Source organism: Xiphias gladius, chromosome 2, assembly GCF_016859285.1.
Source record: "Xiphias gladius isolate SHS-SW01 ecotype Sanya breed wild chromosome 2, ASM1685928v1, whole genome shotgun sequence".
Lineage (NCBI taxonomy): Eukaryota > Metazoa > Chordata > Actinopteri > Istiophoriformes > Xiphiidae > Xiphias > Xiphias gladius.
Window position 1 is genome coordinate 11,561,751 of NC_053401.1, and position 24,580 is coordinate 11,586,330.

Here is a 24,580-nt window from a genome sequence, read left to right on the forward strand (position 1 = left end):
GGAGTAATTTGGTACTAATCAGGGGGAAAATAGTGGCAGGTTCAAATCAGTACTCTTCCACTTAATTCATTCCAGTTCACTGGCAGCCTAATCTAGAGAAGTCTCTGAGTCAGCTTAACATGCAAGAATGTGAAAAGTGTCTACAGACAAGCATACAATTCATGGAATGAGAAAAGTAAAACTCCTCGTAATAAATCAAAAAACAAATGAATATTTACAAGGCTTCAAATAGAGCAGATCTTGAAGGAAATTCCTATCTACCCAATAATTAGTACCAAATTACATAGTTCTTTCCGGGAAAACGTCCTAAGAAATTATTAGGAAATTACAGACCCATAAAATAAAGTTTATTTGGGTTTTACTTTGCAGTTTTTGTACACATGTATAGTTTTTATGTTTTCAAAAACCTTAACTCCGAGGAAGACGGTTAACTGGCAAAATGGGGCTCTCGGAGATCCCAATATTAGTAGTTCACTACATATAAGGTATATGAACTGAAAAGGGAAATACTCAACAATTGACATAGTAGTTTAAATCAATCCTATACAAAAGTAGGTATAATAAATCAACCATTTCAAACTGACAGGGTGGCATCTTTAATCAGTGTATTGTTGACAATATTGCAAGTTATGTTAGTTAAAATATCAGCTGTGTTGGGAGAGAATTTGGGACAACCAACATATACATACAAGTAAAATAACAACGACACGAGGAAGAAAAAAAAAAAAAAAGGTGTTCACAAACACTTTTTCATCCATTACACACGAGGCATTCACACAAGGACTACACACATGCACAAACAGAAGCTAAAAGCTTGACGGTCACAAAAAAAACAGTCACACTGCCAGTTAAGTCAAGCAGTTTTGGATATTCTTCTGTTGGTACAAAAATGGTCGTTCTGACAAAAATAATAATAACAATATTATCCGGTGTGGTCATCTCCCTAACCTACCCTCTCTGCTTTCAGTCAAACTAGTTGTTGTATGTACAAGTGAGAAGGCAGTATGGCCGCATCGTTCGTTAATAAGGATATTTACTGCAATATTTCTGGCATTTTTTTCTCCTTTGTCATACAAAATAAAATTTCTCTGAGGTAAGAACCGAGACAGTATCAAAATAGTAAAATCAAAATTTTACTAAAATGCACCCTATAATTGGAAAAGAAAAGGACAACTGTGTTGTAACTCGAGAACAACTGGATAACATATGATCCGACAGATAACGGTAGTGACGGTTGCAAAAACAGGAGAAAAATAAAAGAAAATTGTGTGACATTGTTTCAGCATGTGACTGGCTGCGGTGTTTACCAGCTTGTCTGAGTGTGAGCGGGCTGGTCTGAGCCAGCGGCGAGAGACGGGAGTTGGTGACATCACAGGTTTCCTCAAGGTCTAATCTCAAAAAAAAAAAGCAGAAGAAAAAAAGAAAGCAAGCTAGCACGGTCATGTCCATGGGGCAAGTGAATATGGTCTCTGAAGCTCTAATAGCTGCGGGGAAGCTGCTCCGTGGCAAACACTTAGCGGGCTGTGGTAGCAGTGGGCAGCTCCCAGGTGAGAATGTGTGCAGCTATGAATGTGAAGCAGCAGAATGTCTGGCACAGAATGAACCTTTACTTAGAGTTTTAAAAAGACAGCCCACAGCTCCGCTAGCTGCTCTGTGCAGGTGTAATTTGAGCTAAGTGCCAATGTCAGCATGCTAACATGCTGATGTTTAGCGGGTATAACGTCACCTACGTTCCCCATCTTAGTTAGGTGTGTTAGCCTGCTAACATTTTTTTCATTAGCGCTAGAAAAAAGTACAGCTGGGGCAGATGGGAGTGCCGTTAGATTTGCAGGTATTTGGTCATGAACCAAAACAGTCTGGGACAAATTGAAATTTGGACCTGATGATGGCACAGAAAGAAAAGTCAAGGGATAACCAAGGGGATTGCGATTCATCCTGAGGGGCACATGAATGTCTGTACCAAATTCCATGGCAGTTCACCCAACAGCTGTGGAGATATATTTCACTCAAAACCACAACCTCCCGGTGGCGCTCGATGAAAAATCTGAGGATCACCACAGCCCGTAGGATTCCTCCTCTGTGAACCATGAATGCATAAATTTTCATGGCAATTCATCATATATTTGTTGAGTTATTTCCATCTGGACAAAGGTAGAGGACCAACCGACTGACCCCCATCGCCCGCCCTAGCGCAAAATGGGTTGTGTTACTGGCTGCCTTTTTTATTTTGCCAAAACACAGACTGAATATTTCCACCAAAATATTTTGCCTTGAAAAATTTTTTTCTTCTTTTTCTTGTGACGTCACCAGCTCCTTGCTCCCTCCAAGCTCCGCAACGGAAAAAAATCCCTTCACTCTGAAAAAGGCCAACTCAGCAATGTGACTTAACACACCTGCAAACGTGAGTGACACTCAACTGAGATGATCTAAATGGGAAGGTAATTAACTCTAAAAGGCATTAGTGAGCAAGATCCCATTTATACCTGGGCAATGAATCCAAACAGGAGTGCAAAGAGCCATCACTGTGCACATCCACACTTTGCCAGTAACATCTCTGTTTTTCTCTTTTTCTTCTTTTTCACGAGTTAAGGCAGTGATATTAAGGGCAACTGTGCTCCACCAGCTGCCAAAGCTGGGCTGGTACATATTGCTGTCAGATAATATTTCTGACCCCGAGTCTCACTTTTCTGTCTCTTGGTTGGTTTTACATTGCCCAAAGGAAAAAAAAACAAAATCAAAAAACACTCACTAGTGTATCATCACCTGTTTGTCACAACGCTGTGTTTCCTCTCAGAACAAAAGGCCGACAAAGTGAAAGGAAGAGTGTTCTCTATTCCCCCGATCGACAAGCACATTTGCATAAAGGAATTCTACACAATCCTTTAAAGGAAGAAAGTACACACACACACACACACACACAAACACACACACATGCACACAGAAATCCAATCACACACACATCAGAAACAACATTTAACACGCATTTCATCCCAGTAGCCACATATGTAATCTTTCATCTTTCAACACATAGTTAAATCCTCCTCATTCGAGTAAAGACAATTTCTGCAATGTTTTTTTTTCTTTTTTTTGTTTTTAACATCAGCTCTTGGTCTTACAGCAAAGACTGGCGTTCACCATCATGAAGACCCAATCTGAAACTTTTCACTCTTCCTAGTCCACTTGGAAAATCTAATCATGTCTACTTAGTTTTGTAAAGATTTGGGGCTTCTGCGGGCCTGACAAAACTGAAATTATTGATGGAAATGGAGATTTTCTTAATTTTTCTTCATGTATGATTTTCACAAACGCTGGAGCAATTTAATCCAGTGGATACACATATGAAAACTTACCTATCTGAAATTTTAAAAAACAAAACAAAAACATTAAAAACATCAATTTGAGATTGGCTAAATCCTCCCTCAGCAAACAGAATTTGTGATTTTAGTGGTATGATTAGATTGTGAATTGAGCCTTCATGATGTGAATGCGCTGTGGGCAGTAGATGATCATTCATATACCTTCAGTGATGCACCAATAACACTTTATGTAGCAGAGTAAGACTACAAAATACTCAAATAGTTAGATGTTGATAGATGTTGGCCTTTTATAACTTTGGCCATAACTACTGATTAAAAGCAAGAAAAGTGGGGAAAAATGAATTCCCTCATCATCCATAATTACAGTCTAAGTGTTCATGGTCTTCCCTGTTACCAAGTTGAGACGAGACGTTGGCTGTTCTCGGTCAGCGTTAAAGGTGCACTGTTGTATACCATGATCATCCTTTACTTCCTTCATATAAAGGACAAAGCTAAGTAGATTCAGACACGTATTTTTTTTTTCTAAACAGTTCTGTACACAATACACGGGGCATGGTCATTGGTGTGGGTGAGGCATCATATTTCTCTTTCTGTCATGATCGTTCTCACTTTGACTCACCATGTGTTCACTCCTCATGCGGCCGCCAGGAGCTCATTGAAAGCCTACAATGGTATCTCACTGGCTTTTGTGTTGGCATGGAAAAGTCTGCTGACACGCTATGTACCAGCAGCCACTCATATTCTTTACGTTGAAGTATGTCCAGCCTGTCAGTGCAGAAATTTCGGGCAGCAGCAGGGGGATGTGAACTCAGGGTTTATCATCGTAATCGCAACTTCTCTCCCTCTACACGTCTGCCATTCCTGTCGCTTACTGTACCACTCAAACGTTTTCTTCTTTCTTTCTCTTTTTTCCCTCCTCACACTCACGGGGTGTTCGCCGTTGATCAGAGGTGTGTGAGTTTCCAAACCTCTCTCCCTCCATTGGAGAACTAACCAACAGGGTTTTGGAACTGAGGGCGAAGTTCCGTGAATTTCTGGGGAGTTTAACATTTCAGGGGATTCTTAGGCTTTGGGACTGGGGTCTGTTAGCAGTGCACGCTACCTCCATTTTCTGGGGTGACGTTGGAGGCCAAAAGGTGATGGGTTGATGGGGGAAGGGGTTGTTTTGGGTTTAGGGAGACAGGTTGGGGGCTTAGTAGTACTGCGCTCAGTGCAGCAACTCTTCAAGCTCACTCTCTTTGAGCTTAGCATTGTCTCTGACTTCATCAAATGTGTACGTCTTCACAATCTTCCCGTTCTGAAAGACTGTGTGCAACAGGTCCTGGAGTTGAACAGGAAAAAAAAAGTTGGAAAAGGAGTAGATAAGGAGGAGTGGTGGGAGGTGGGGGCAGGATAAAAGAGAAAGAGAAACGAGGAAAGAGAAAATGTGAAGATGAGAGAACAGGCAGGTCAGTTTTGGTGAAATTAATTCCTTTGTGCTGGACTCTAAAGCATTTTTGGGTAGTAAAGTGTTCACTGGGCAATTGAACTCACCACGCCATACTCCTCCAGGTCGCCCTTGCCCTCCTCCAGAGTGACAAAGTCACCGTTCTGTGTCCGGTGCAGAGACAGGCGACCTTTCTTTGACCTCTTGTTGGGGTCTGCCACTGGGTCCTTGAACACGTTCACCTTTTCTCACAACACAGAGAACGATATCACATTTAAATGGAGAGGGAATTTCAAATCATGGTCTATTAACCCAGAAATTTCAGACAAAATTTAATGCCGAATCTTTTACTAATTATTCTGCAGCCGCGCCGTAAATAAACTTTCTTGCTTAAAAATAGAAAGACACCTAAGACAAACGAACTGCATGTCTAATTTAATGTGTTGGACAAACAAGCAACGCTCAACACCCACGAGCAAACTGTTACATTGCCACCATTGCTAATTATTTTCGTGTCTTATTTCAACACCACACTATTACAAAATGGTCACTAAAGCATCATTTTAAAACAGATTTCGATTAAATGTGTGCCGGTTCTCACCCCCAGTCCATTAGTGACCACATAGCTGCATTTGAAGGAGCAGTTGAGCAGATCTCTCGTCAGTTTCTGCAGCAGAGCCCCTCCAGACCCGAAGGCAATGTTCTCAATGGACCACCTGTGTTGCTTCATACCTTCCACTATCTGTGGAAAAATATACACAATCAAAACTCGTTGTTGACGTACGTATACTTCTCACTTCAAGGAGCTTTAAACCTATTAGCACCTGGCGACAGATGTAACCAATTGTTCGTGAGTATCTACCTCTTGCAGTGTGTTGATATCAACTCCGTCTCCTTGTATGACTCTGATGTAAGGAGGGAGAACCTTAAAACCTTTAGAGTTCTCCTCTGGAGAAAACTTCTTGCCCAGGATCTCCAACACCTGACAGAAGCACAAGAGGAGAGGGACAGGGAGGTGGTAAAGACAGGGGAGGGTTAGTTTCCTGGCTTGTCTTCCTAGTTCCTAGTTAAAAGGCAAACTGGCTGCGTGAGCTCACCTTCAAAACTGTATCGAGTGGGTTTCCTGAGTCTGGTCGGACAACCAGCGGAGCATCTGCACTGCGCTTCTCTATCAGCCCCCGTAGGTCTTCTCCCCAGATCTTCTCACAGGCATTGTAGATGTCGTAGCTGTCGCTGACTATGGATACGGGCACGCTGGGAAACTGCTTGATGATGTGCTCAAAGGCATCTTTTTCATGGTCTTTCCCCCATGCTGTGATGGTACTGTGGAGAGAACGCCAGAGAAATGATTATATTTTGCTCTATAATCATTTCTCTTCAAATACGACTGATCAAAACTATACCATATTGTAGACAACATCTGTGGCTGGTTTGAGTGTTGTGCCTTTTAATCAACAAATAAACTAGTAAATAGAAGGAGACCCTTTCCCATCACCCATTCAAAACATAGAGAAGGAAATGAGTGAGGTATTCAAAAAGCAAGACCCTGGATAGGTGGAGAGGAAACACAAGTACAACAAAATAAACCCAAAAAAGTGAGGTGGAAAGAGGTAAAGAAAGCAAAAACACTGCAAGTAGCAGAATTGTTAGATTAGGTATCTGTTTGGAAGAAAGACTATGGAAGCAAAAGAGAAACTGAACAAGAGGAGAGGCCAGTTAAAGGTAAAATGTTTTCTCAAAATAAAGACAGTCATAAGACATTCATCACATGATAATGCCACAGATAGTCCAGAAGAGGGCAGTGCACTTCGGGTTCAGTCTTGGATGAAACCAGAAATGGGCCAAACTGTATTTCTTTTGCAGTGAGTAAGACAGCTTTGCTAAAACAAGCTCAGATACAAGATCTATGACTGTTATTAGGTAAGGCATTAGGGCAAGAGGAACAGAGTTAAAAGAAATCACATGTAAATAAGAATTAAAGGGTTCTCCTCTTTAGGGCTGAAAAGATTAGTTGATTAATTGCTGAATCGAGTAAGACTGGAACAAGGACACATTATTTTCACTACTCTTTGCTATGTAAATTTAACGATTGTCGATTGGTTGAAGGATGTATCATGATGATAAGTGGGATTAACGTGAATGCAGGCCTCATATCTAGGTGCAATATATACTTGCAAGTGGCGTAGTGTTTTATACATCTAAATTTGTTGTCTAACTGTTACTGTTACCTGTAGTCAAGCAGGGTGGTGTTAATGCTTTGAGATGAAATATGTGGCTAGTGAAAACGTGCAGGTTCTCTGTCTGTGGGCATAATATGGGCGTCTGTACTCTAAGCTCAACAGTCAGGTCAGAAAAACGATGATGATCTTGTTTGGTCCTGTAGATAGTTTCAGTTTTATGTGCTGTGGTTATGAGATACCATCCCAAAGAGCTCAGGGAATTTTGCTCCTGGTTTTGTTGGAACTGTTATCTGCTAAAGAAATAGTGACTGTGAAACCAGTTTGCAGTGTAGATCGAGTGAACCCAAGCTACCTGGCTACCTGGCACTGGTCAAGATTAAGACAAACTCAGACAGATGGTATATGTTTGAATGCTATTAAAAACAAACCACAGATGGTGGCACTTACTTCACAGGACGGACCTGACCATTTACTTGTCAGTAAAGTTTTTTGGGGTTTTTTTTGTTATTCGTTTAACATTACTTTCTGTGCCTCTATTTGCACAAGGTTTGATTTTTCTTCATAGGGCATTGCTTTTACATTGAAAGTGTACAGCAAACATTTGAAGAGACTTAAAGTTTTGCACACAGGAGCTGTGAAGGTGACAAACCCCTTCTCCAAAATCACCCCTGCCTTTCCCTTCCTTCTACATCAAAATCAAAGTGGAATTTCACTGCAGCTCCTCCCTCTGAGGTGGAAACCAAACACATTTTAGGAAGGGGCCATTACATAATGTTAAGTATGACTACTGTCTCCATCCAATAATGCACCGGTGTGGGTAAGAAGGGTGCACTGGAGCAACACTAACTGCAGTGGTTGCGATGAAGAAGCGACTCTGTGTGCATGAGAGCGAAACAGAAAAGGGGAGAAAGTGCATATATGTGTATGCGTGCATGTGTGTACAGGGTAAATGGATCAGTGCCATAAAACAACACCAGAGACGTGTGAGGGATATGTGAGTCAGGGCAGCAACCAATCAAAACCCTCCCCTCTAGCCAATCACAGCCCCATTCACATACTGTGAGAGATGAACCGGATAATGAGCGTGAGGGTGACCAAGCTCTAATCAGAGCAAATTAACACCAGCCTAAGCCAAGTGCTGGGCATATTCTCACTCTGGCTGATAAAATCCATCCATCAACTGATTTGGCAGATAAGATCCCATTATCTGGAGCAACTTTTCTATTTTGAAAATCAATTTGGCTTGTGGATGAGAAAAAATTTGCTTTCAGGCCTGGCTCTTAGCCAAAAAGTGGACTCTCTCACCAGAGGCAAGACTGGAGATCATTAGAGCCAAGACGTACCAACTATAACCCTGGTACTTTCTGGGAATATGGGAATACATGGCCTATGCTCATGATTAACGGTGTGCACAGGAATTTAGTAGCCTCCGGGGGCTAAACGTTACACTTAAAGAGGAGTGATGAGCACTCTGGCAGACACTCATCTTTACTTGGAGGCGTTACACGACTTGTGTAATAATTAAAGTGGGCGATGAACTACTGGCCCACATCACTTTGAAAATGGTACCACTACATCTTTTGTAAAAGCCAGGAACTACTTTACAGCCAAGAAAAGTACGTTACACAGGGAGATATTCTGTTTCTCAGAAAGGACAAAGCTTCAATAAGCCTCATTAAATTAATAAAACCTGAAGAAAAGTGTGGATATGCGAGTCTACCTGTGTTCTGCGGCAGGCACAGAGAAGCCTGGCACAGGGTCCTTGGTGCCGTAGTACTTCTTAATGACTCCGATGCCTGCCACCGTGTCTGTGCCCTTGAAGTTGACCAGATGGGCGGAGGCCCCAATGCCTGCAGTCTGCAAACAGGAGGGACATGGGGTTATGGGAGATAAAGAACAAAGATGTCCCAGTATACGTTTATGTGCCATTTTGTCTTATCTTAACTTTTTAGTTCTGCTTTTTTTATTTTTCACGTATTACATTTCAAACAACGTTCAGTTTTTCGACAAAAAATCCCAACTCAAGGTCCTCTAACTAGCTTTTTATTTACAGCACACATTGTGATATGGTTGAAAGCTCTGGGGAAAGCTAGTAAGCAGACCTTGAGTTGGTATTGTTTTGCCAAACTACTAATTTCAAGGTCCTACAAGTGGGTGAATTCCGAAAGCTCTTATGTCAACAGATCTCCATAACAACTCAGCAAACTGGATTTGCTGATTAAGACCGTTTGATAATGTCAAAAGCTCAGGAAAGAGCTAGTAAGTGGACCTTGAGTTAGGATTTCTTTGTCACACTATGATTTCGAAAGTCAAGAATGACATTTCAAGCTCAAAATTTATTTTGTTTTCAGTGTATTTGTTGGTTTACTTAAAAAAATCTGTCCATATTGTAAGGGTAAGAATACAACACCACCTTAACAATAGCTACTATATTGTGTATATAAGTATACCTCTTGTGATGAGACACCCCTGTAGCCAAAGTCATGTAGTTTATACTCTAGTCCCTCCAAGTTCCCAGAAGTCTCTAAGAGGTACTTGGCGAGGATCTTCTTCTGCTCTCTGGAGTTGGTCGCCACAGTGATGGGGTACCAGATCTGAACCAGGATGGTCTGATGGAAGGAGAAAGAGGGAAAAAAAGTATAGTCCAATCTTTACTTTCATTTCAGAGTGTCAAAATGTTTCAATGCAAAGGTTCACTTCTCCTAATTTCCCATCTGCACGTATGATTAAAAATAACATTTTTTTTTTTCAGTACTGAACAGACAGGTGAATATCTGGTCCAGCCGTTTAGCTTTCCCAGTATTCAACTGATACTACAACCCAAAACTAACGCGCTCAGAGGTATCAAAGGGGGCTGTTCGCACACACGAGACAAATTCACAAATTCTGTCAACTCTGGACCAGAGTAATTGATAATATGAAAACAAGTGGCTTATCTGTACTCAAAAGCAACTTGGAGATTTTATGAATACACACCTTCTATAGTCTGAAGCGTACAGTTTGTGTGACATTTTCAAAATTCATCTTGTCAAAGTAAGCATGAAAGTTAAGATGCAGTAAGAACAGATTACACATTAGAGTCTAATCATTAAATCACAATGTCATCAGTTACTTCCATTCCAAGTAAGAGAAATCTAATATGGTGACTACTGGTTCATACTAACACATGAAGCAGATATTATTTTGTAATTGCACTCTGTGTTTGCAACATTCATATGAAGCTGTATTTGTATTATAGGAATGACCGCTAAGTCCATGTGTGTCAAACCTCATTAACAGCAGATAAAGAGATTGAGCAAGACAAAAATTCTAAAAATTCTAAATCCCCTAAATAGTTAAGGAAAAAAACAAACACACACACACACACACACTCCAGTTCTGATCCCTCACTTGACTAATACTATGCAGTGTGTGTTTTCACCCTGTAACCCTGAGCAGGTCACATGCTTCCTCAGATGAATCATAATAGAAACCATAATATGTACTCATGTGACTGCCAGAGTAAGGCCAGTGTCCACCAACACACACACACACACACACACACACACACAGACATAGATCATGTGCCCTCTGCCTTATCTGCATGTTAACCTTTTCACGAGGAATCTATACGTAACATTTAACATTTAATATAACACTATAATGATTGATAGTAGATAAACACGTACTTAGTTTGCTCTAGTTTTTCTCTTGAAGGTCCTGAAGTCTGTTTACTTTTCATGACTCTGACTTGGAATTATAAACCTTGAATTGTGTTTTTGAGTTCACTTAAATACTGTCTTAAAATTAAAATGATCAAGGCATTTATATTGTTTAAAATATAATATGATCATCATATGACAGTTTGGGAAGGACAATGTCTCTAATGATGGAATGGAGCAGGAAGGACAGTAAAAACAACACTAAGGGGGAATGCATGCACACACACACTCAAGCATACATAAACACCCTCGCGTGCCAACGTAACTTGTTGGTCGACGTCCCAGGACAAAATGGAGGGAGATAAGGAATGGCAGAAAAGGGATACGATTGAGGAACCTAGTGTGAACAAAACGCAAGAGAAAGCAAGAGATGCAGAAAACAGGAGAACATGATATGGCAAACAGAATTAAATGACAGGAAGTGAAAGAAAAAGGGAGAGCGGGGAGAGAGAGAAAGAGAGTTTGACCTAATGACGCAGCCCAAGGACACCAGGCTGAACGCTACAGCTAATATTACATCAGCCATGAAGAATGACTCCGTGTTTGTGTGTGCGTGTTTATGGATGTATTTATATCAGCCGTGGAGACTGACTGTGTGTGTGTGGTGTACAGTGGACAGTGCGAGTGTGTGTATTTCTGCTGTCACACTGCTCTTGGCTGTGGGTGACCTATGTCCAAGCAGTCCTTCATTTTACTGGTACATAGGCCCCTATAGTTGAGTGTATGTGCATCAAATTATTGATCCAAATGTAGTCAAAGTCAGGAAACATTAGGTTACTTTGTCATTACTTAAAATCTGTCTGCAAGACTGTTCCATTGTACATTATGTCAAAAAGCTTTTTTCTGCATATATGGATAGAAACAAAGAAAGCATATTGTTTCTGTTTAATCATATTCTAAGAAATCACTGAAATATTAATCTCTAGAGGAGGTCAAACAAAATATTTATGAAGAGGGCTGACAGAGAGAGAAAAAGCAAGAAAGAGAGCAGTTACTGCACATCGTAAATTAATTTAGCTCTGCCGAGTCAGTGCAAAGAGTCTGTTTCATTCAGCATTAAGTTTACGACATGTTCCTGATCTAAGGGAGGGGTCACACCGTGCATTGCATGTTTTAAATGTGCAGCGACATGACAGACAGTGTTAGCCTTAGCTGATGTCACCGGATACAGTATTAATATGATGATTAAAGACATAGTCTGGCATTGTTTGAAATATGCATATTTTCTTTCTTGGCAAGAGCTAGATGAGGAGATTGACACCTCTCCCATAACTGCACAGTAAATATGAAGCTGGAGCGAACGGCCGGTTAGCTTAGCTGAGCACAAAGCTTGGAAACAGGGGTTGACAGCTAGCTGGACTGTCCAAAGGTAACAAAATCCACCTAGCAAGCACCTCTAACGCTCAATGATTAACTCATTATATTTTGTTTCTTTAATCCATAGAAAGACCAAAGTGTAAAGGAAAAAGAAAAAAAAAAAACAATCCTCTAGGAGCAGTTGCTGGGCAACCAGTGGAGAAGAAGTTACCGGCCCTGGCCAAGATGCAGTTTGGCACATAACCCCCAGTATAACGATTGATGTTATTACACTTTGGTTTTTCGTGTTAATTAAAAAAAACACAAAGTATAATGCTTAGTTGTACTTACTTAGTGAGCTTTACAGGTACTGGTAGGTAGATTTTGTTAACTATGGACACAGACAGGATAGCTGTACTATTTCGTTAATGAACAATTCATCACAATTCATGATTGGCACTTCTTATTTTGGTGTTGTGTGTCAGCTATATCACAACAGGAGCATAACGCCAATCATATTATTAACTACAGCAAAGCAGCTACTATAGTGAAAAGACCTCTGACATAGTCTTAAAGTAAATTACAATGCAAAGTGAATAAAGAAGCCAAACATTTTTTACTACGCCTAGAATAGTTTCAGAGATGTGATGCCTCAGGGAACAGAACATTGGTCAGGGCAGGTGGTTGGATTTAGGACTTAAATTATTTTGTGGACTACAAAAACACCACACAAGGATAGTTCTAGCATCTGACTCTCTGATCTTGTACTTTTCAGCCAACCTGTATGAATCACTTTGCTGCAGTAAAAGCACATCTCTGAGCAGTGATTAAGGAATAAGCCGTGACAGGACTGTAATTCAGTGAGATATGGGGCAAGATAAGAGGTGTCGTTGGGCCTGTTGCCAAGCCAAATAATTTATGGCTTTTATAAAATTGTTAACTCTCCAATGTAATAAAAAGACCTAAATGTTGCGTACATATTTTATTTTAATCAATACTCAAATAAAACTAACCATTAAATCCCGCTGATAAGCTTAAGAATGTCTCTTTAGTAGCAATACGAGTAATACATTAAAATTTGAACCGTTATATGAGGGTACAGGGGTGAGAAATTTACAACCATGTTTAACATTTCTATTACAAATTACACTCAAAAAATAATACAATTGAGTGAAAAAGTGAAGCAAAAAAGCCATTCTTCTTTCCTAAAATAATGGACCTCAAGCCCAGAGGAACACTAACAGAATAATGCACTTATTTCTTGTGTCAATCTGGGCCCAGAGGACCAACAAAACAAACTCACCTCCACCCAATTGGTGAGCCAGTAGCATTCAGGGTCTGTGCTCTCCACGGTGAACAAAACATTGCCTCGGGGAATGACACTCCCCTCTGGTACTGCCTTGATTTCAATGGGCAGGTGTCCCTTGTATTTCTGTAAACACATACACATAAACACATACACAAATATCTGAATTACAATCAGAGGTACACTGTATCAGCTTCTTCTCTGTGGCTTGTAAAGAGCATTAGCCTTTTTATATTTATTGTGATGACTTAGAAAAAGGCGTCAAAAGTGTGGCAATACAGTTTCTGGTGAGAGCTGACCTTCAGACATGTGCTTCAACCCTGGTGCTATGTGGAAAGGCAGTGAGATTCTGCTTAACATACAGATTCAGAGTTCCTGCATTTCATACCTGGTCTGAAGCAAATTTTCCAAACCTTGTGTTGAATTTCACATGGGAAAAAAAGTGTGCAACAGATGAAAGAAACTGAATCTCCAAGTAGGAGATCATAAGTCTATACCACAATACATACCACCTCCAAAACTGAGCAACATTTGTATGCTTGATGTGGGCCATGTGAGTGTGCTGGTTTATAGATTACCAACATGAAATACAGAGTGATTTGCAAAAAAAAAACCACTCAGTATAACTAATGATTTATTAACACTTCTCCTCACTCGAGAAAATCCTTTGTCAGTACAGAGTGCTGTGCTCTCTCCAAGGTGCTGAAACAGTGCCTCTCAATAATCAGAAACATCAGTGCACACTGTCTTGGATACATTAATTGACTGTGATTCTAGTAGATTTCTAGTTGATGAGTCGGACTTGTATCTCATGAATTTTACTAGTTAAGCCTTACTCTCCTCCTATGGAAAAACCAGAGCACCAAATGTGGTTCAGATTTTTCTTCTTTAGCTTGCAGGCTTTCATTACATATACAAATATTTATTATTTTTTTTTTTTTAAAGAAATGACTTTTAACTACCAAGCCACCTCTGAAAATGTACACACTTGTTTATTTTTGCCCCCACTTTGCTACTGCAGATTGCCAGTTTTTTTATGCTCCAAAATTGCTACAAACACCTCAAACCTAATCTGGTAACAAATTCAGTGTTCCAGTAATAAAATTGCAAGCTTGTTCTATATACTTAATTTGTGTTTAAAAAGAACACTCTGTATGTCCTAAATGTGTGTTGTGTGTGTGTGTGTGTGTGTGTGTGTGTGTGTGTGTGTGTGTGTGTGTGTGTGTGTTTATGTTCACCCCTGACACAGAGCTCTAGCATATCTGATAACAGACATCACTTTCAGAAGGTTTCATGTGTAAACATTAGTGTGTACTGGCACCTGTGTATATGTACACCTGCATACCCAGTTTCAAGTTCCATCTTTATCCTCAATAAACACATTCCTTGAAAAATAGTCTCTGTAACCCTCATAGAATCTACTCAGAGATATGCATAAAAGTTGTTCTGTACAACTTCAGGGCATTACCTTAAAAAATGATTTTTCTGGGCACTTTCAGCAGTGTCTTACCTCCAAAATGTAAGTCCAGCCCTTCTCATTGAAAACGTCATCCTGGAAGTGTTCTCTGTATACCTCCTTCGCCTCCTGGATCTTCTCTGGAGTCACAACCTTTCCTGCAGAGGAGGAAGGAAGAGAAAGGAAGAGGAGGAGGAGGAGAGGGAGGAGTTGGGGAATGAGGGAGGAAGGTGGAAGGACATGAAGGTACAGAGATAGATGTTGGAGAAACGCAGGAAGGCACTGGAATGCGACTCCACTGTCTGTTGTAATTAAATTATAAGCATCCTGTGCAGGCTGACAAGGCGTCTTTGTCCAAAAACACACACACACACACACACACACACACACACACACACACACACACACACACACACACACACACACCTCTCCTTTAATTTCAAGTTTGGCTATTTTATAGACCATGGAAACTTCCACAGGGAATAAAATATGTACAAATGTAAGGGGTGCTGGTAGGCGGATATTGCTTCCTTTGGACAGAGCCAGGCTAGCTGTTTCCCTTTGTTTCCAGTCTTTGTGCTAAGCTAAGCTAACGGGCTGCTGTCTCCAGTCTCATATATACTGTACAAACATGAGAGAGGTAGCGATATTCTCAACTCTTGCCAAAGTGAATAAGCATATTTCCGCAAATGTTGAATTATTCCTTTTGACTTGGTTAGTTTTCTTCGAAAAACTTTGGCAGGAAAGTTTTTTTTACATTTATCAACGCGTTTCCAAAATAACTGCTCATGAAAAGGCATGACTACCTGAAATTTCCACTGAAATACTTTACATTTTGAGAGAATGAATGGAAAACCATTAAAGGTTTCCCTCTTAGTAGTGTGGTTTCTTTTTATAATGTGGTAATAAAGTACAGTCAGAGAGGATTAAAATTCACTCTCTTGACTCAGTCTAGGAGAATCGTGATGCACACTTTTGGTTTTGTGAGGTCGAAGATCAAGGATGCATCGCTAATAGTTGGGCTAATCATTGAGCTCAGAGGGACGCTCTGCGCAGACAGCTGGCCTTTCTCCCTCAGACAGTGAAAGAGCAGCTGTGCTTTTGTCTTCGCTCCCTCTGTTATCCCTGGCTCTCTGCCTCCCCCCGCACCTCTGCTATCGCACCATGAAATCCTGTTAAGAGACAGGAGGGAGATGCATTCTTTCTTTCTTTCTTTCTTTCAACTCCTTCTCTTTCTGTCTTTCTTGCTCTCTCTCATGCCCCTCAGGGCCACAGTAACTTAAACATTCACCTTTACTAACTTAGTTAATTAAAGCATAGAGTATATTGTATGCATTATACTTTGCCTCATTTCCGTCTTTTTTCAGTTACTTTTTTTCTTCGTAACCTGCTGGCTTTGTGTTACGCTCTGCACAGTCTAATCAATGTGAAGCACATTGTAACCTTGTTCTTTTATAAGTGGGTAGAAGGACTGTTGCTGTGGGTCACGATAGCAAGCACCTGCCCTGCTGAAGTGTCCTTGAGCAATGCAATGAATCTTGAGTAGCTCCATGCATGCTGTTCTGCAGCTCACCCTGTACTATGACCTTGCTCTGGAGAGGGGAGAGCAAAAAGATAAATTTCTCCCACAGGGACCAATAAGGTATCAGAACAGGGCTCCACAAAGCTTGTTGTGTTGTGACATTTTAACTAGCCTGTTAGTAAATTACAGTTAAAATCTTTTGGAATGTGCCTTGACTGAAAACTGAAACTTACTGGACAACAGTAGAGTAGTGGTTGTACTGTGCAGCTCCCACAGTAAGAGGGTGAGATAAATGAAAAAGTTTTTTTTAAAAAAGTTTGCGCCTGGGTCACACAAACAAAGCATGGAAAAGTTAGCCTATTTAATTCGTTAAGTTGACTGGAAACACAATTTTATTTACACAATTGGCCCGCGGAGTCGGTAGCATAGAGGGTAGCTTCATAGTGTAAAACCTACAAGCTGCAAAGTCATTCAGTCTGGCAGCCAATGAAGCTCCAACTGGGTTAGAGGTCAGAGCTTCAGTGTGCTGTTCAAGAGCATTTTTATTCAGTGGATCAAACAGTACAAAACTTTTTAAATTTAAATCGGGGTCAGGGCTTACCTTTTAGGTATTTGTGGAGGATGTACTGTAGGCCGTAGAAGACGGTTTTGTCATATTTGACTTTTCTGCTTTTGGTGGGATCTGTCCTCTTCTCGCGGCACTCGAAATAGGAGTACACTTTACTCGTGTTGGGGGGGTACTGTTTGTAATGTGTTACCTGAACAGACAGAGAACATATCAGGGAGATTAGAAAAGTTAGCCTGGACATTTACAATAAATAACCAGCTGAAGATGACACATAATTTCCAAACACACTTATCGGAAGATGCTATGAGAAGACTCACATGGTTTATCAGGGTCTTCTTTTAAATGGCTAAGCCTCACACTGACCCCCACAACTCTGAGCACCACGAGTAATGAGAAAATTCATAATCAGTGTTTGCGCTTACTGAACTGGTTGTTACCCCGAGGTATTAAAAGGAAATGAGCTCTTTATATCCACAATGAGCCTCATTCATTAGCTGGTCAGGAGACTTGATGGAAACACATACTACCTGAGGAATGACACTTGCCTTGTTACACACACATGCATGTGTGAAAGGTAAGGTCTATTTCCTGAACAAGGTTTTTTTGGATTGTATAATTATTCATTCTTAACTTGTACGTTTTGATTCATCCAGGTCTTGTGACGCCTTAACATGGCAAAACAGGAGCCATGTAAGTTTCAGTAGTCAGAAGTGTAAATTGAAAATTTAATCTAGACAAAGTCTAATAAAACGTCCTAAACTTATTTGTTTAATGTCGGAGTCGTTCTTGGGATGCAAAGGTAATAATAAAACATTTTTAAGCAGCAAATCAAATTTCCATGGTCGGAAACAAAGAAGTCTGAGGAGTCAGTAGTCGCTGCCAACAGACGCAGTCCAGAGAGCTATTCAGAGTCACGACACAAAATTTAAGGAGCAATGCAATCGTGGTAATTATAGCAAACATTTCAGTTCAGCAAAGGACCAATCAATCAATCTATTGTGTTAAATCAAATAATACAATACTAACATGTCACAATCGGGGCAAGCATGTCAGACTTCACCCACACAGACACGTTCTTTATTATTCTACTACTGTGTTATTATTCAGAAAATAACAGTTTTTCCATTTTGTGTGTGCTTCTAGTGATATTCTAATCTACTATCAACTGACTGATAACAGAAACAATGACATTCAAAAATCAAGCAAACTGTCTGAGATATGTCCAGGCATGTTTCTCACACACAGAAAGATTGCACTGTTTAAAATACACACTCACAAAAAGGAGAAGATACAGTGCCAGCTGTAGCCACCCGGCCATCAATTAAATCCCAAACGAGTCTAGGGATTTCCACAGAGTACACTGGGGCATTTGAGGACTTAACCCTCATCACAGCACCACTTGTATCCACTGAACTCATCTATCATGATATTCGTAGACTGAAGACATGAGGACCAGGCAGTATTTGACTGTGGTTTGTAGGTTTGTCGTCTCAAATGTTATTAAAGCAAGCAAGCAAGCTGCAAATGAAGCCACAAGAGATAATTAAGGGAAAATCTTAAATGCTGAAATATAGCATAAGAGTAGCACAGGTAGGTATCACTTGGGTTATATTAGCTAAAATATAGGTACCATAAAGGTACTGGTTATACCAGACCAAATAATGTTGTAGCAGAAAAATAATGCTTATGACTTTAAGTATGACAAATAGATCTCAACTCAATAATAACTTTGTAATCTGACATTTACTTTCAGACCGATCCGCTTTCAATATCAATATAAAATGTAGCTTAAAACGTACGGATCAGTTTTAGAAAGAAGAATTCAGCGATCAAACAGTTCCCTCAAGAGTAAGGGAAGTCATTTTACTACAGAAAATACAAAGCATTAATTGAGGCCAAGTATAGGTCATGGGCCTGTCCTTCATTTGACTACAAACTAGGGAAACACTTACTGTAATTTCTCACTATTGTGAACACAAAGGTTACATCGGAACCACAGGTGTAACTAAATGTGGGAACGGCCCAAAAGCTATATCAAAATATAGGAAAACAGGCAATATTTATGAAGGTGGGGACAAAACAGCCTCTCGCCCAGTTTCCATACAAGAGAAGAGAAGAGATAAATGTCAATGAACTACTCAGTTTCTTCGACCCATCTCTGTCCTTTCCGCTGGGCTATCAAGGACTCAAAATAGCGTCAAGACATACAACATGACACGAGGCCAGACCACGTGGGTGTACACATTCACTGGCCCACATGCCAATATGTACACACAAACACTGTTTTAAATTCACAAACCCATCATCAGTCTAGTTTGAAAGGCACACCAACCACACCTGATCATAATCATTCAAGGATATTATCCATTTATTATGAAACAGATATGCCACAGACTATCATTTAATAAAATTGAACCCTATTTTTGATTATAAATCATACAGCATGTAGTTTGGATTATACTGTTTCATTAAAAGCAGATTAGTTAGGTCAGCATATTTCAAAGTGTGAAATCTTCCCAGTGTCTAGTATGAACACAATTTTAATGGCAAATCAAGACCAGTTGTTAAAGCTGCACATATTAATATTTTTACATTACCAATGGGTAAAATAATTAGGTGTAATCTGAAAAAACCTACTCTACACTACCTGCCCAGCAATGGCACACATACAAGGTTAGCAGCTAGCTAACATAAAGGAACATTTAGTGGGTCAAGAGCATTTAGTGGGTCCAGACATTTTTCTCTGGAGTCGTGGAGACCCAAACAGAGCTAAAAGGAGAGTGAATATTGGATTTACATTTATCAGGTGGCCAGAAGCACAACTCATAAAAAAGGCTAATACTGCTCTGAGCTTACCTGATGACTAATTTTTCAGTTTTTGCCACATTTCCCGTCACAACTTTATGAGGTGATAATACATGTTGTGTTTACAGCTTGTTCTGCTGCCCCAAGGTGGCCACAGAAAAACATCCATGCTGCTTTAAATTAGTGTTGCCTGGAATGAGAAAACGCCTTCATTGACAACTTTAGAGCTGCAACAATTTTATACAAAACTTTTATTTGAGAAAATAGTCATCAGATTTTTAAGTAATGAAATTATTGTTAGTTGCAGCCCTAAGCAACTTTGACTTTTTCCTACACTGAAGCTGGTTCCACTTATTAAAACTCATATCAATCTCAGATCTGAGCTGACACAATGTTATCTGTGACAATTTGATTTCTTTTTTTTACCAACTTCCTCTTACATAACTTGTTAAAACCCTAATGGTGGTGAGCTAATTCAGGATGAAATTCGAAGGCTAAACTTACTTGGGTACAAGCACAAACAAGTAAGAACTATCTATAAAAGTATAGAAAGTTCAATTAGGGTCAGTAATTTTTTGACACACAGTTTGTCCAATTAAAACATTCAAGTTATTGCTCCATCCTTCCCTTAAGGATTTACTTATGTCTCTGAAACATGAGATATTAGTGGAAGCCCTCCTGTGAAGAATGAAAAGCTTGGACACAAAAATATCCTAATCTGGCCACCAGACAGGACACTTTCAGGTGCTTTCTCTTTTTCCAAGCAGTACAATATCTGAAGCATGCAGCAAATGTTAGTTTGGCAAAACGCTTACTGGGACCATCCCCTTCCTAAATGTCACATGTTCAGCCATCACTGTAGCCATTTTGCTTTGTGAAAATGTTTTTCACAAAGCAAGCCCTGGACCCCTGCCTACTTACTCACTGTAATTCTCTCTGGATTTACAGGTCAGAAAAATGTCATGTTATATAAATGTGGTGATATGGCTACATACTTTGGTTGTAGTATTTCTTTTAAAATCTGTGTGAACAATGACAAGTTGTACACCTCACACTGCAATAGGTTCAAATCCAACTGTTAACACCAGCAATAACCTTGTGCATGTCTGTGTGTGTTTCCAGACAATAGGCAAGCTTGGCTTTGGGGCTGAGCTTTTCTTTTCAATCCAAACAGACAAAACACAAGTGCATTCAAGTGCAGCTTGTTTTTATGTCTTGTGAACAAAGTTTATGACTTTCGTCTGTGAGTCAGTCAATGGCTTTGTTTGCAGTACCCCTTCTCTCTTTACAAAAGGTTATTACACAGTCATGCACAGACAAGATAAACATACAAGCCTTTTTTAGTGAAGCAACAGTGTGCACCCAAACACACAGTAAACACAGATGTGGTGACATTAGTGAATTTGGTATACTTTATACGAGCTCACGTATGAAGACAACTGATCTTGCATAACTTGACTAGTAGGCTTACTGCCTAGTTCATCTTTTGTGTAACTCAAATAGCTTTATAAAGTGATAATAAAAGTGAGTTTGAATTTTGCACAATTTGTTGCGGTAGTTTGTTTTTTATCACGCTAAACTAACAAGAAAATTCAGATCATTTTAATAAGTTTATACAATTCAATCAATAAAAATAACATGCAAAAGTATTTCACATTGGTTGTGTCACTTTTACAGGAAGTATTTCATGATAATGTTATGTAAGGCTGCACAGATCTCACATTTAAGTTGTAGCTACGAGCATAATATTTCTTACAGTGTACCTGATTTTCAGAGTAAAGGCCTTCCAAAGAGGATAACTGACTGGCCTTTATTGTGCTAGTCAGTCAAGACATTTGACATTTGATTTAATTTAATTTGTTTAGCAGACGCTAGTCATCTAAATTTTGCATATTTTTATGTTAAGTGATAACCGCCCTAGACTACAATGGTGTTACCTAATGTACCAGAACACTAAACTGCAACCAAGGTTATAACTTATTGGTAAATGACACAAGCAATGTCACTTCATTTATAAAATGGCACCTCTCATCAAGAGGACTTTTTTTTTTTTTTTTTTTTTTTTTTTTTAAATCAAGCCGAGGAGACATTCAGAAGGAGTTAAGGCCCTTTTCCTTAACTACCTCCCTTCACAACCATACTAAGAAAAGACTAATAAGCAGTGATATTAACATTAATGACTAACCAATATCAATACTGTGTGCAGTGCCTAAAATGTCTGAGTAAGTCTTTAGAAGAACATATATATTTTGAACTCATTCTTAATCGTACATTCAAACTCTTTCTACAATGAAAATAAACTACAAATATAACTAAAACAACATGAAAATGAAACGAAAATTTCTCTGTTCCAAGGAATAAAAAACAAAAAGGAAACCGTACATTGGAAACTAAGTAAAACTTGCACCTTGGAATTGAAATCCTGGATACATAACTTAATTAAAACCAACAGAGCTTGGCAGGGAATCAAAAAAAGTGCATTAGCAGATGCAGGTTTATTACAATATACTTGAACACACAGAGATGTGTCATAGAAAAAAAGTATTATTCTATACCTTCTGTGACCCAGTTTGGGTGTTCAACGCAATACATATATTCATATGATGTCTGGAAGTACAATCTCTGTTTCCAATGATTACGCCACTTTGTTACATTGAAGCATATTGTAGTTTCATAGATGCCAATATATTAATCGAGCTTTAAAGTTATATATCAATTGCCATCATTCTAGCCTTAGCACACACTTTCTTGCATTAGTCACACACATCCCCTAGCCTAAAATTACACAACTCTTTCTGTCATTTTGAAACATCTGACTACATCGAAAAGTTCACTGTTCGCTTTTGCGGTTGTTCAGCGATCTCAGTCTGCAGCATTCAGTTTCAGTAATTGTTGTCTTTCAACCTTAACCTTTGGCGGGGTCTCCGAGGGGAGGGATCCCCTTCCCCTCGTATAACTGTTGCCTTTCTGTCCCATCATCACCATCACTGAATGCTGTGACACGAATGCAGTACATGGCAACGGCCCTGGCAACCGTCCCGGCAACCACTTGCTACGTGCAATAATGCAGCCCAGCAAGTGCATTTATTCTCTGTTTACATTGTTAATTAGCGGTCGGGTGGAACGTTACTTCCTGGTAAATCTGCTATTCCATCGATGCTTAAAAGCCTGCAGTCAACTGTTAAATATTGTTTAAAGGCCCCAATTGTGTAAATTCCATTCATGACTCAGTTAACTTAGCTGTGTCATGGAAGGTAAAGGGATCCAGCTCCTTTTAACTTTCGGTTTTGCTTCACTGAAAGCCATGTTCTGCTACTGGTAGCGGCTAGCTCCACGCTGGCTTCTTGAATGATACTCGAGCCCATGTGTATTTCACCGGGCTATCGGCACAGTGCTTGCTAACTAGTGGCTAATATTAGCTTTTTTATATCATCCCCCTCCGTCTCCCCTCTGCGCTCCCTGTGAGCTAGCAAGCTAGCTAATTCAGCTAGCTGGATACCACGGACACTGGTAAAGCCGGCGAGGAACTGGCATAATAACCCGCGCTCCCGGGTTTAGCTAGCTATTTCAAAGAGGGATGCTTGCTTTCTGAGTTTGGTATTCCGTCTCTGCTGTACCAACCCTCTCCTCCTCTTCCTCTTCCTCCTCCTCCTCCTCATTCGGCCTGCTGTGAACCGACGGAGACCGGCCACAGAGAGCAGATGGCCTTGGGACTAATGATGAAACCACCTTGACTTTATCAATTTTCATCCATCAGCCGCTCCCCTGCACCCAGCCTCCCTCCATCTGGAACCCACCATGTGTACGGTACCTTGTATGAATCGGTCGCTAACATTATGTTGAAGTCGGCGTCTCTGTGCTCCATCTTTTCCCCCCTCGGTTGTGAGTCAGTCGTAGCTGTCAGTGTGTTGTGTCGCGCGCCGTGCTGCCAGGGACTCCAGCCTGGTAGTGTAGCTGGGCAGGGGGGGTGGTGGGGGGGAGGACGAGCGGAGAGAACCGGGCGGAGGAAGGGGCGGGCGGACTGTCGTCACCAAAATTCCGGCGTCCCTCGCCTACATTCGGTTCTGCCTCGGTTCAGGCAATCGGCGAACCTGATTTGCGATGAATCTCTCCAAAAATTAAGAGGAGACAACACAGGGACAGTACACTTTTTCTCATTTCTTTTTATCGTAAAATGTCTTACGCTTAACGAAATTATTAACTTTTCGTTATTCAATTTTTATTACTTTTGTTATTACGGTATCAGTTTGGCTAATATCCACCTTTACATTTGTATACTGTTTAAATGAATTGAATTTTATTATTCTTATTTCTTATTCTCATGAAACACAAAATATTTAATTCTAAATTTACAAGGGGATTTGTCAAAATACTTGTGTTTTCTGTAAATTTGTTGTAGGTAATAGTAAGGTTGTTTCTTAAATTAAATATTCACAAGTATTCATTTTTAAATGCACTTATTGCAGCAGGTGGGAATTTTTTGGTGATTATTCTGAATGTCTATGAAAGTATATGTGTAATTACAATTATGTAATTCTAATGTCGTACATAAAAGTATAATAATGGCGGGTATAAAATGTTGCACTTTAACCTTGCAAAGCAATTATACGTAAACGTAAACAACATTTATCACTGGAATCACTGTTGAAGATAAGACTGACTCTAACTGCCTCAGCACTTTATTCTCACTTTGTGTGTCTTTGGACAACATTATGTGGGAAAACTGAGACAGCTGATAAGCAGAGGTAGGGCTTTTGTTTAATGTTTCTTAATGGTACAGCACTATTAAATATTGCATTTGCTGTCAGAGATGCAGCAACGTTCAGTCTGTTCGCAGTGCATAGCATTAGTGCAAGAGTGGGAGCTCTGTGCATCATCCTCCTCTTTGAGGGAAGACGTGAGCCCCATTGTGTGCAGTTTTCAAGCTCAGCGGAGGGGGGCAGTGTTGGTCATCAAACGCTATTACAACGTCAGAAATGAAATTAACCACGTCCCTGGGGTGT

At 40.0% G+C, this 24,580-nt stretch overlaps 2 protein-coding genes across 2 annotated transcripts in view; one reads left to right on the forward strand and one right to left on the reverse strand.

Annotated features, from left to right (window-relative positions):
* Window positions 1–580: 580 nt before the first annotated feature.
* Window positions 581–23,537, reverse strand: nampt1 (nicotinamide phosphoribosyltransferase 1). The gene is made up of 11 exons (XM_040153538.1): window positions 23,389–23,537; window positions 16,806–16,962; window positions 14,737–14,840; window positions 13,224–13,352; window positions 9,374–9,532; window positions 8,644–8,780; window positions 5,841–6,066; window positions 5,606–5,725; window positions 5,345–5,485; window positions 4,851–4,985; window positions 581–4,638 (listed from the first exon to the last, which is right to left on the reverse strand). The coding sequence occupies exons 1-11, from the start codon at window positions 23,440–23,442 to the stop codon at window positions 4,525–4,527; spliced, it is 1,476 nt and encodes a 491-aa protein (XP_040009472.1). The 5' UTR covers window positions 23,443–23,537; the 3' UTR covers window positions 581–4,524.
* Window positions 23,266–24,580, forward strand: part of LOC120804216 (gamma-secretase activating protein) — a 33,769-nt gene continuing 32,454 nt past the window's right edge. Inside the window, exon 1 of the mRNA XM_040153522.1 lies at window positions 23,266–23,379. The gene's annotated coding sequence lies outside the window, so the exon portion shown is untranslated. The remainder of the gene's footprint in view (window positions 23,380–24,580) is intronic.

Coding starts and splice junctions, on each gene's coding strand:
- nampt1 (XM_040153538.1), bottom strand. CDS start 23,442: ATGGAGCACAGAGACGCCGACTTCAACATAATGTTAGCGACCGATTCA. Junction 13,353..14,736: donor GCTGGACTTACATTTTGGAG/GTAAGACACTGC, acceptor ATGTGTTTACAG/AAATACAAGGGACACCTGCC. Junction 5,726..5,840: donor CACTCGATACAGTTTTGAAG/GTGAGCTCACGC, acceptor TGCTTCTGTCAG/GTGTTGGAGATCCTGGGCAA.